At 33.7% G+C, this 12,062-nt stretch overlaps 1 protein-coding gene across 4 annotated transcripts in view; it reads right to left on the bottom strand.

Moving 5' to 3' along the window:
- The window catches only part of LOC132708314 (hemicentin-1), a 555,715-nt gene that overhangs the window by 96,947 nt on the left and 446,706 nt on the right, over positions 1-12,062 (bottom strand). For all 4 annotated transcript variants that reach the window (XM_060680574.1, XM_060680575.1, XM_060680576.1 and 1 more), the window contains one exon: positions 6,368-6,576. In XM_060680574.1, the coding sequence (XP_060536557.1) occupies positions 6,368-6,576 (209 nt within the window). The remainder of the gene's footprint in view (positions 1-6,367; positions 6,577-12,062) is intronic.

The following is a 12,062-nucleotide window of genomic DNA, read 5'->3' as shown; positions in this document are numbered from 1 at the left end:
ATCCGAGTCACTTCGGACATTTCCGAGATATTACCGCACGGCTTGAATTTTGACGTTTGTCACTGACGGTCATGTCAGTCAATGTACTCGTGTTGTTTTGCGAAAATGTGCACAAAAAGTAATGGTCGTATAAAAAGTATAGTATGAAACACGTTGTGCTCCGCTCGTGCCAAATAAACCCTTTTATCCCGTTTATCACACTTGTTGCATAGTATACTATTATCAGTTCTAAATGGTGGGCGGTAATAAAACCCCGTCATGCTTGCAAAAGGACGATACTCCGGCCCAGCAATAATTGTCAATTTTATTAAATGAAGGTAGCACCATTCGGTTAAACATAATGTCCATACATAGAAGAAAGAGAGTAGTATGAGATGTAAAAAGAACTTAATGAAAGTTTTATTGAAATAAGTAAATCGCATAACATTTAATTTGTTATATGTGGATAACAAAAACCTCCAGAAACCAAAGCTTCTATTAATATAATTAATAAGGTCCCTACCGTTTGATCAGCCAACTTATCAGGATTCCACATTTTTTCTTTTTTTCTGATAAGATGCTTAACAGTTTTTCGCCAACTGTCTGAATACACTGCAACACACTACAACAATTTTTTTCCCAAGTGGGTGATGGATCGTAAATTATAGCTGGCATTCTCCATAACCACTACTGAGGAAAGTTTGAAGAGCACGATTAATATTTTTGCTACATTTTCTATATGAAATAACTATTATTAATCTATCCTCATCAAAATAAAAAATCTTCTGTGCCATGATGTAATATATTTTTCTTCGCCAAAAAACAATTTCATCAGTTTGTGGTTATGTTTTAGCCAGACAAAATTCATACTTTTCAATATTTTCCATAGCAATTTTCTACTTATTATCAAAATTCTGTTAAGGGCGGTCTAGGGTATTCCTTCTAATCGCATGTGTTGTATCATCATCAAGGACTTTTATTGTGGTCTTTTTCGACGTTTTTTATGCTAGGATTTTATTTTTTATTTAAGTCTTTGGGTCTTTAGGTTTCTAGGTCTTTCCAATTTCAGTATTGTATTGTAAAAAAAGCATTGTTTAAGACAATCTTATAGATTTAAAACAATTACTTTGTCGTTCGCTGATTATGGAGAATTATTACGGCAGCAGCACATACCAAAATTTTTAATATGACAAATATTGCCCGACTTAGTTTACTTAGTTTAATAGGTTAATCTTCTACCTACGCCTATGGAAGATGGTAAATTGTCCCCTAAAATCTCCAGTTTTATTACTCCGCACCACTTAGAAACAGGCTTCAATACTTTTGATTTTGTTTTGAAAAAGATTGTTCTCAAAAATTGTCTTCGGTATTATTCAGGAAACTTTCACCAAAAGATGCTTTATGTCATTTTACTCAAAATGTAGATGATGGTTTTGACTTTAATGGGTACAACATATTCTCGATTATGCTTAAACTTTAAAATGGAAGCCAATTACCCCAATATCTTATATCTAAGCATTTCTAAATTACATAGTATAAACTATAAATTATAAGGTAGCAAGCGAAAAGCTGTAATAAAGTCCAGACCGCGAGTCTAAGGCATTCGTTACAAACTCTGAACAATGTATAAAGCGTCACCCTACTAACCACAGAAACGACGAAATTATCAGCCCCTTTAGCAAACGAAAACCTTTCTCTATATATCTTCTTTAACGAGAAAGAGACAAAATCCGTCACAAATGAGCCATGAAAAAATATTGTCACTTTAAAGGCAATATCCGTGCGACGCATGACAGATGGCGCATTATTCGCCCCAAAACCAGAGAAGTGTCTCCGAGAACACTTGATGACTTTTCCTATCGATTGGAAAAGTTTCTGTAGACAAGCGCTAAACTTGAAAAGAGCGAGAAAAGCAAGATTGTATTCCACCTTTGGCAATCTGACATTCTCTTTTGTTTGAACGCGGAAATGATTACGAAATTACAGATTTCGCAACAACGGAATTATTTGCGATGTACATGGATGACGTAAATGAATAAATTACTTGGAAAAATTTGAGGACGTACATACAAACTGCAAAATTTTCTTCCTGTACCATTTTGCAGTTTAAATCTACGTGACATGACTGTTGCTAAAACATATTTCTGGGTAAATTGCAACATAAAATGAGATAAAATAATACATAACCATCGAAACTACAAAGTTTTCTTCTTTCGCTTGGATACATTTTTCCAGCATTTTTTCTGATGATGGCTATAGTACTCAGTGCGGCAGCTCGAGCTCCTTTAGATGATGAACCGTTTTAGCATGTCTGCTTACGCCTATGATCAGCGGGAGAATTTGGAATTCTCCTTCAGTTCATATATGCTTTTAATTGCTGTCCGATCTCTGTGTTTGTTTGCCTTGGTCTGATATGTCTGAACCAAGTTGTGGTCGAATGGGAGCGCAAAAGCCAGGATTATCGACTTTCCATGAACAGGAAGAACCCAGCGACCAACGCGCAGCTGACACTTGACAACATGCACCTGAAGAAAATGCCAAATGAGATTCCGGTTGGAAGTCTCCCTAAATTTGCTTTAGTTTGGTTAGTTTAGGTTGGTTCTATCTTCGTATTTATTATTTAGGTGGATGAAATTAGAAACAGTGTAAATATAAAGGATTTTTTTAATTCAAAATATCACCTCAAAACATGTGGGTAAGTTTTTAGGACTATTTTGACAATATAGTTCTGAATTGTCTTTAGCTCTTTCAAGTGTACATGTGTCCCTTTCCCATGCCATGCTACAATGCCATAACTGTTAAACCAAAGCTTTATATATTATTATATATATTAGGAGTTTATGAACTAAGATTTCTCTCAATAGATGAACATTGTGGATTAAACATCTCACTTTTTTACAAATATATAAGTTCATTCCGTCTTAAATATTTGTCCATATTATCGCATTGCGTCAAAGCTTCAGTAATGTTATCAATTAACAGAATATCACTTGTTGTCAATATATGAAACAATATTTCTAATGATCTACCAAAAGATGACATCCCGGGTGACCATCGTTTTAATTGATTTCGTTAACTCTTTTTTCAACTGATAATTTAATTATTATTTATAATTTGTCAGTTAGGTATCTTATTGTAAAAGTTTTTACTGTTAGAGAATAGTATATTTTGCAACAAGTGCCGTAAACGGCATTTGACTCACGAGTTTATTTGACACGAGCGGAGCGCGGCGGAGCGAATGTTTAATAAACGAGTGACTTAAAAAGTTTACCGAACGTGTTGCGTACTATACTTTTTCTACGACCGTTAGTTTTTGGGTACATTTTCGCAAAACAACTCAAATACATTCACTGCCATGAATTGAAAAAACGTCAAAATTCAAAGCGTGGCAAATATCTCTGAAAACATCCGATTGCTCCAAAATCCGTGCAATAAAATCCCTGAATGTCCGAAGTAGCTCGGATTCATGGGAAACGAAACCGAGGTGGTAAAGTGACGCATTCGGCACGTTAGTTCGGTGTGTAATTAGGTATTTGACAGACGGGAGTGGAAAAAATATATTCCTAAATTGCTTCTCACGTATATGGATTTAAGAAGTATGTTTAGGGTTACATACTTTTTCCTAATACTTTTCCTCCCTCAGTAGCCCTAGGTTGTTATTATCATCGAATCGCATTCGTTTTCGCTAAAATAAAAGCAAATCATGTTATTTTCATTCGCGGTTTGCGTCGAACGCTATCGCTTAGTAAGGGAACAAGTTATGGGGATTAGGGGATAAAGGGATAATGTAAAACATTTCCAAAATAAGCGCAAAAAATCTACATTAATCGTGCATATTTATTAGATGATAACACTATTTTGTTTTGAGATCGGTTTTGTATAAGACGACATACATTCAGAGTAAAAGACTCAGCGAAAGGTCACTGAACAATATTTAAAATGAATAAACAATAGAGCCTTGTTACATCAAGAATAACTGTGGAATTCCCAATATCGCAAACAAACAGACATCGAAATTCCAATTTAACAGCAACAATATGCCCTGTTCACAATTATTTGCCTCGCCTGCTCCTCGCTGGAATCAAACGGACTCACTGATCGGAAACAATTCAATTAAACTAATTAATTACACCTTAATGACCACCGGTCTCAATATTGGAGCAAATTAAACCGGTTTACTTAAATTGAATGCCGTATTCCTTATTAGTGAGAAGATATAAACGGAGTCGAGTTACAACCTTACCATATGAAAAGATAACTGCTAATTGAACTATCGATTTCGAATTACGATTCAGAAAGCATTGCGATATTCATTGAAATTAGATTCTCAAATTGACCGCTCGAGTTGCTTATTGTGAGAATAAATTCAGTTCAATCATTTTTTTTACCAAGGTACCAAAATTTGCATACATACACCATGTTATCATCGCTAGAATCTTCGAAATAGTGGTAAATTAGTTTTTTATTCATTATCGTCTTTTGTTGAAGTCAAAATTCTCTTATTGGCCATTTAATACCCGACAAGATTTTTGCCACGGCTGTCAAATAATGGTTACATTTTTTAATAGTTGTCGGTGTGTCGAATGTAGAAACAGAAATATGGAGGCTATTTTGCCACATGACGTTTTAATGTATAATAATTTGTTCAGTGTGCAAGAAACCGAAACAGGTGCTAATAGTATATTATGCAACCAGTGTGGTAAACGTCATTTGACTCACGAGTTTATTCGACACGAGCGGAGTGCAGCGAATGTGTTGCATACTATACTTTTTTCTATCCCCGTCTTTAATATGCCTAATTACACACCGATCTAGCATGCGGGAACCGTCACTTTACCACGTCAGTTTCGTTTCCCACGGATCCGAGCCACTTCGGACAGTTCCTGGATTTTACCGCACGGGTTTGGGAGCAATCGGATGTTTTTGGAGATATTTCCCACGCCTTGAATTTTGACGTTTGTCAATTCTGACGGTGTTATTTTACGAAAATGTACCCAAAAACTAACGGTTCGATAAACTTTTTAAGTCACTCGTTTATTAAACACTACCTCCGCTGCGCTCAGCTCGTGTCAAATAAACTCGTGAGTCAAATGCCGATTACCGCACTTATTGCATAATATACTATTTTCTACGACCGTTAGGTTTTGGGTACATTTTGGAAAAACAACACGAATACATTCACTGACATGGCCGTCAGAACTGACAAACGTCAAAATTCAAAGCATGGGAAATATCTCCGAAAACAACCGATTGCTCCCAAACCCGTGCGGTAAAATCCCGGAAATGTCCGAAGTGGCTCGGATTCATGGGAAACGAAACTGACGTGGTAACGTGTCGCTTCCCGCATCCAAGATCGGTGTGTAATTAGGCATTTTACAGACGGGAAAAAGATATTTTTCAATACAGTTGTAGAAAAAAAATTCTATACAACGGGCCATACTTCAAACTACGTTGAACCCTTTATCGTTTAAAATCACTTAATGAATTATATTTTTATTAGCGGCAAGTTTGCATTTACTTCAAAGTTATCATTGAAACAGAATGGAACAACTATAGCCATCGAAACAAGAATTTGCTGTTTATTTAAGCCATCTCATTTTAAACGTTTGCTCGCCTTCCTTTTAAGACCACGAGAGCGCTTTCATCACATTAATTTATACTATTAAACTATTGTTTTTTGAGATCGTAAGACAGGACTGTTACCCAACACTTTACATTCTATATGTCGCACATGATACAAATTTTAATTCAAACTTCCGCCAGGGGGTTGTATTCAGATTTCAAGTGAAGGTTTTGGCTGCGTTCTACTAGTTGCTTTTATATAAAAATTCTAAATATCAACATTGTTGAAGCTATAAGTATTTCATTTAAATTTTATTTAAGGTTTACGTTAAAAATTTTATTTATACTGTATATTACCGCAGCTAGAATTAAATTTTTAACTATTCATTATAGTGAAAAAAAGAACCTATCAATTTTTTGGATATTTCTCGAAATAAGAACTATGAAAATATTATTTCTAAATGCTTTACTTCCGATCGTATTAGCGGTATATATTTTCGACACTGCTCTTCTTAAACATTGCTTGTATGGTCCAAGGAAATATTAGATTGATACTTTCGAAATTGATATTTAGGGTTGACTTATCGTTTACGGGATGGAGCACCCTGACATAGAAGTTTATTAGCACATTCCCCATTTAATGCTACTATACAACTTTTCAAAAAATGTTATTAATAATTTCCATATTTTCGTTATTGAAAAGTCTTTTCCCTTAGCAGTTTCCTTAATAATTTTTCAATTTTTATGCTAGATTTAGGCTAATAAAATAGAAACTACATCAATCTACATGTGTACTAAAACGAACAAATAATTAATTTTTGCTTACCGATAACTGTAAAATTAACTTTACTGTTTCTTGTGGGGGAATTTTTAAAGTCAACGCGGCAGCGATAAATGCCCTCGTCGGAAAGTTGAATATTATCGATCACTAGTGTAGCGGGGTTTGTCAACGGCCAAAAATAAGCACGAGTTCCGAACACTGTCGGCGACGACCACAATTTCGCGTCTTTGTACGTCCTTCCACGAACATCATAACTGAAACAAAAGGAATATTTAGCTTTATTAAACACAAGGAGGACATTTTGATAATTGGTAATTTAAAATTAAAATTGTATATATAGCTACTAACAACCAGAAAAGCAATAATCAGCATAATATTTTTTTAATTTCATGAGAGAAAATTATAAACACCACAAAACAAATGAAAAAGGCGCAACACATTATAAAAAATTAGAAATAATACTAAAGTTAGAATACGTAATCCAATTTAAAGATTGTGTATTGTGCGCTTGATGTACCAGCAAGTTGTGACACCCGGCTATTCCGTTTAAACGCGGGAATGATCTGGACGTCATACCGCCGCTGTTCGATCGGTACGGCGACATGTTATAGTATTATTCTCAGGTCATAGGCCGAGAATTATAATATTTATGTTTATTTTTGGCTCGTGTAAAGGTGTGTTTGTATTTAATCTACGCAAGTGTGTATTTGTGCTTAGCGTGCTTTACATGATAATAATGGAAGCAATACAAAAACAATATTACAAATGGTGCCATCGTGTTTGCGCACAGCCCGTAAAATGCCAGATAAACTTTTTATGCTTCTAATAAATAAATAAAAGCCGTCATTTTTTGTCAACATTATGTTCAGGTGTCACTTTAGCCCATTGCAGTCTGGTGGCTGGCGCGTTTTCTTACGAGCGAATTGACGTCACAATCGGTCATAGCCAATAACAGCGCTTTTCAAAGAGGATTTAATTTTTTTTTTGTGAACTGGGGTTCTTTTATAATCCATATTTTTCAAATTAAAATTTTGTTCAAATTCCCTATCGTTGAAAACTAGCTTTTAAGAGAGATTCTGTGGCAGTTTATATAGCATACTTTATAGAAAAATGAGAATTAAGCAAATTTACGTAGCGCTACCTGTTCTCTGTTCCCGTTACAGTTTTGATTTGGCAGGAATTCCGAATCAACTCAGCTAAACTACACGTCCTCCATATATAAAATATTATTATTATTAACGAAATTGTTACGATCATGCATTTTATTTTTTTAATTGAATTTCTTTAGAAATGATTGGAAAAGATTGTAAGAATAATTTTTATTTTAGAAGAAATCAGTGGCGTAATCAATGTCTGCCAAAATAGACAGGTGAAATTCCGTACGTGTATTTAAAAAAAAAGTGGTACACTAAATAATGCCTCTCATATTACATATACACATATCTAAAGTGGTGTTATATATACATATAACCATTTTAATATTTAATTTAACAAGAATACCCTTATTTAAATATGTCAAGCTAAAAAGCATAATTTCTGTTTTCGATTCATTTAAAGCAATACTGCACAGGTTGATATCTTGGATAAAATATCTAAACTAGCATTTGAGGTTGTGACGACCGCATCGTCCGCGTATGCAGCAACCTAATCATTAGGGAATTCCTGCATAATGTTATTAAAGAAACTTATGAATAAAAGTTTGCTCTGTCGAATCGTCTTTCCGAAAATCAAATTGGTAGCCACTTATTCAAAAATGATAATAATCTTTTATAAAAGCATTTTTCGAAGATTTTTGAGAAAACCGACGATGCACATATACCCCGGTAATTAGACATCAAATGCCCCTTATGAATTGGGACTATAACTGTCTATTTTAATGCACTGGGGAATCTAGCCTCTTCAAAAGATAAGTTAACCAGATACGTCATGGGTGCTACCAGACTGTTAGCAACAAACTTGGTAAGAGAATACGGAATCCCATCCTCGCTTGCTCAATGCCTTTTACAAATAGACAAAGTAATCTCGAATATTTCTTGCTGTTCATAAAAGTTTTAAAAAAAGTGAGTTTGTTATTGTCTTTTTTTTTTGTTTTTAGCGGTGATTTATTTTTATTTTTTATTTTGTTTACAGATTCTATAAAATTTTTTAAAATTCTCAAGAACTGCCTGATAGTTGACGAATAGGTTCACGTTCTCATCAATACAATAAACTGGTAATTTTTTGTGGAATTTTGAAGAATGAAAATTGTTTTCATGTTTGTGAAACATTATTTGATCTGGAGAATAATTTAACATAATACGTTTGCTTAGAATTTTTAGTTCTTCGCTCGTGAAGTTATTTTTTTATGTCTTGGAAGCGCAGAACAGTTTTTAAAAGGAAAAAGTGTACAAAATCTAAGCCTTAGGATAAAAATTTATAACATATATATAAATATTTTACGTAATTTTCCCTTTAGAAACAAATGAATTGTAATTCTATGGATTAAACTGGACAGGGCTGTATAAAAGCAATACCGATTTTTTTTGCAACTTTATATATTAGGACACTTTAAATACGTTTCTACACGCGATCTAATGTAGTATTAATGGTAGTTTTATTATATAATCGAGTTATTTCGGGTCACGATACTACGAATCGATTCTCTATGGCGTTAACGATTCAGTATAATTCACACGCAGTTCCGCTTATATTAAATGAGGTTAATAGTTTGACATAATTGACACTTTTTCGAAATATCGTTCCGTTTTATGCTTTGTAACGTGAATTTTATATAACCGATGGTAATGACGTGAATCCAATTAGTTTCAATTTTGGAACACTTATTAAAAGAAGCATACGTAATTTTATCGCTCATAATATTAAGAAGTATCAACATCCAAACAGTTATACTAATTAAAATGACAGTATTAATAAAAAAAATAACTAGTTAAGATTAATATAATGAATTCAATTTTATATTGTTTTTTCTTCAATTATTTTTAAAGTTGCATTCACACTTTCTTGTTGGTTTGTTATCAGCTGTGTCGGTTTTTGTGTGAAAAAGTGATTCCTATTATTTATTAATTATATTTATTTGAATAGTAGGTATACACTAATAGAGTGGCTATCGCAATTTTCATTTGGAGAAATTTCTAAAATCATCAATTATTTAATGATAGGTGGGTTCATTATGCAGTCACATAATATGTGCAAGCCACAACTAAATTACGCTAATCGACATTCTTTAACGTCAAGAATATAAGTTAAACCAAGCTAGGAAAAAATGTATCTTTTGTTACTTTCAAAAATTAGTTAATGCATTTTTTAATTTTCTTCATTATTTATTGACAGAAATACAATAAAGTTCTAAAAATTTGTTCAAAAGAGAAGTTATACAAACCTTTCTATCATTTTGGGGTAAGTATATTAAATTTGGTTATCTTTCATGCTTTAAAAAGTAAATTGTATTTACAAAATATGATTTAACTCTGATTGGTCAACACTTCATGGCTTTGATTTAAGTCCCATGTCGACCTAAATATAAAATTGGTTTTACTTATTTTTTTCTTGGTGCACCGTTATTAGTTTCCTTCTGTGTTTTTTTTTGTTTTTATTAATAAATATGCGTTTCTCTTATTCCGTGCTAAGCACTTTATATATGTACGAAAGTTAAGGAAGCGAAAATATTTTTCTTAATTCGCATATGGGTATCTATACTAGCTCATTAGAGATAGACTAGAACGACTTGAAATGGTAAGTATTTACAAAACTTCTGTATTCCTTCTCCTGTTGTTGAATCGAACTTGCTAACTGAAACTCTGAAGAAGTCAGCAGGATGATTAGCGAAACGTCAGCAAGTTCGATTCAACAACAACCTTCGAAATAGGAATCCAGAAGTTTTGTAAATGATATCAGAGTCGCCTGTGGCAGTTTCTTTGAAAAATTCACTTCAAATGGTTGTTTATTTATTATTTAAATTTTAAGTTTTGAATACTTCTTTCCATTCTGAACAATCTTCACCTCTTTTCCGACTTATTAAGTATATGAAAATTTTAAATTTCTTTTGTATTAAACACAGTGCTTTAAATATGCTAATCTGAAACGTCAATGCACTGATAACGAATTCATGTAAAAGAAAGAAGATTTCCCATAAATCTCTCCGCATTTCCAGAATAAGGGATTAATATTTCCATTTATTTTTAAAACATATCCATCCCTCTTAATCACTCGCGCTTAATTCCTTTAACGACTTTTTTCGGACAAGCAGCAAATACGCACTCATTTTTCACTTTTTCCGTGGAAGGTGCGAATAGAAAAGATTTATCACCCTGCCTTAAATAACTCAAACCGGGAAAGGTAACCTTCGTCTCCTTTTTTTACGGAGCAACATAATTGAGTTCCATTAAATCCTTAATAGTTCTACATTATTTTCGGTCGAAAGACTAATGTGTTGTGTACATTTCCTAATCGAAGTCGATCAAGGGAGCGTCCACTAAAATGCTATCGAAATAATAAACAACGCTCTTTCGATTATCTCCCTTTTAGGATTCCCTGAGTTGCTAAATTGAGGAAGTGAGACATCAAGCTAATTTAAATTCGAGAATGCGAGTGTTACTGCTATATTATTACAGTTATTAATTACTTCAAGCAGGGAAGCATGACATTATTTCACACATTAAATGATTTTATTAGCTGATTGAAGACATTTGATAATACAGTTTTCCATTTTGTTTTAATCGCAACTTGCTTGGTTAGTTCTACATTCATTAATTTACTTTCTTTCTTTTACTCTTCTAGTGAAACATTAAATTCGACCCGCAAACAAAAAGGAATTACAGCTATTAGTAGCCTGATATTAGTTATTACACAACGAAGGACATTTTGTTATTTGACACCAAACAACTGCATTTGGGTTTCTGTTTCAGTCACATAAATACTAATAAATAATAATAAAAAAACTCCCTGTAGTTGCAGCATCCGACGACAAAGTACGTTTAATATAAAGATAATTTTGGATTATGCCAAAAAAGTTTGAAATTACCTTACAGAAGACTCGGCTAAAGATGGAAGAGTTCAATAAGACACTCAAAATGTATAAGCTCGAATTTATCGATTTTTCGCCCTATCGGGGACCAAAGAATTGAGGAGGAGCAGGATATAATTAGTCAGTCACAACATGATTTTTTTTTTCAAAGAAACTTCCACAGGCTACTGTAACATTTTTTACAAAACTTGCTTCGCCAGCTTCTTCGGAGCTTGACTGACACTAGCTCGCATTTTACTTCTGTACTTGCTTTTATATTGTTTGAGGGGAGCGGAGCTAAATGAGGGGCATAAACACCGTCTCGAACTGATTCCCAAATTGGTCACAGGTAAAGACCTGAGTCGCGGATAAGATTGTTAGGTTGAAAAAAAACAGCAAGTTCGACTCAGCAAAAACCGACGCAGGAGGAATCCAGAAGTTTTGTAAAAAGTAAACCTGATATTGTCGGATCGTCAGTGATCGCGGTTGGGCCAGAATGATTGTGAAATCAGTAGAAATAGCATTGGCAAGAATACAAGGTGATGCCAAGGACTTTCAGCACCAAAACTCAATTCAGAAATTGGCGCTTGCCCAGCACAATCTTTAAATAAACAAGATATTTAAGCTTCTGTTAAAGTTCTTCTATATTGCTGGGTCTAGGATTTTTCTCAATGAGAGTTTTCTTTCATTCTTATCAATGCCATTTCACAATGTATGTATGACCCAACCATTACCTCT

Source organism: Cylas formicarius, unplaced genomic scaffold, assembly GCF_029955315.1.
Source record: "Cylas formicarius isolate icCylForm1 unplaced genomic scaffold, icCylForm1.1 PGA_scaffold_10__41_contigs__length_53128322, whole genome shotgun sequence".
Lineage (NCBI taxonomy): Eukaryota > Metazoa > Arthropoda > Insecta > Coleoptera > Brentidae > Cylas > Cylas formicarius.
Note: the sequence above shows the minus strand (reverse complement) of the source record. Positions and strands in the feature narration are given on the sequence as shown.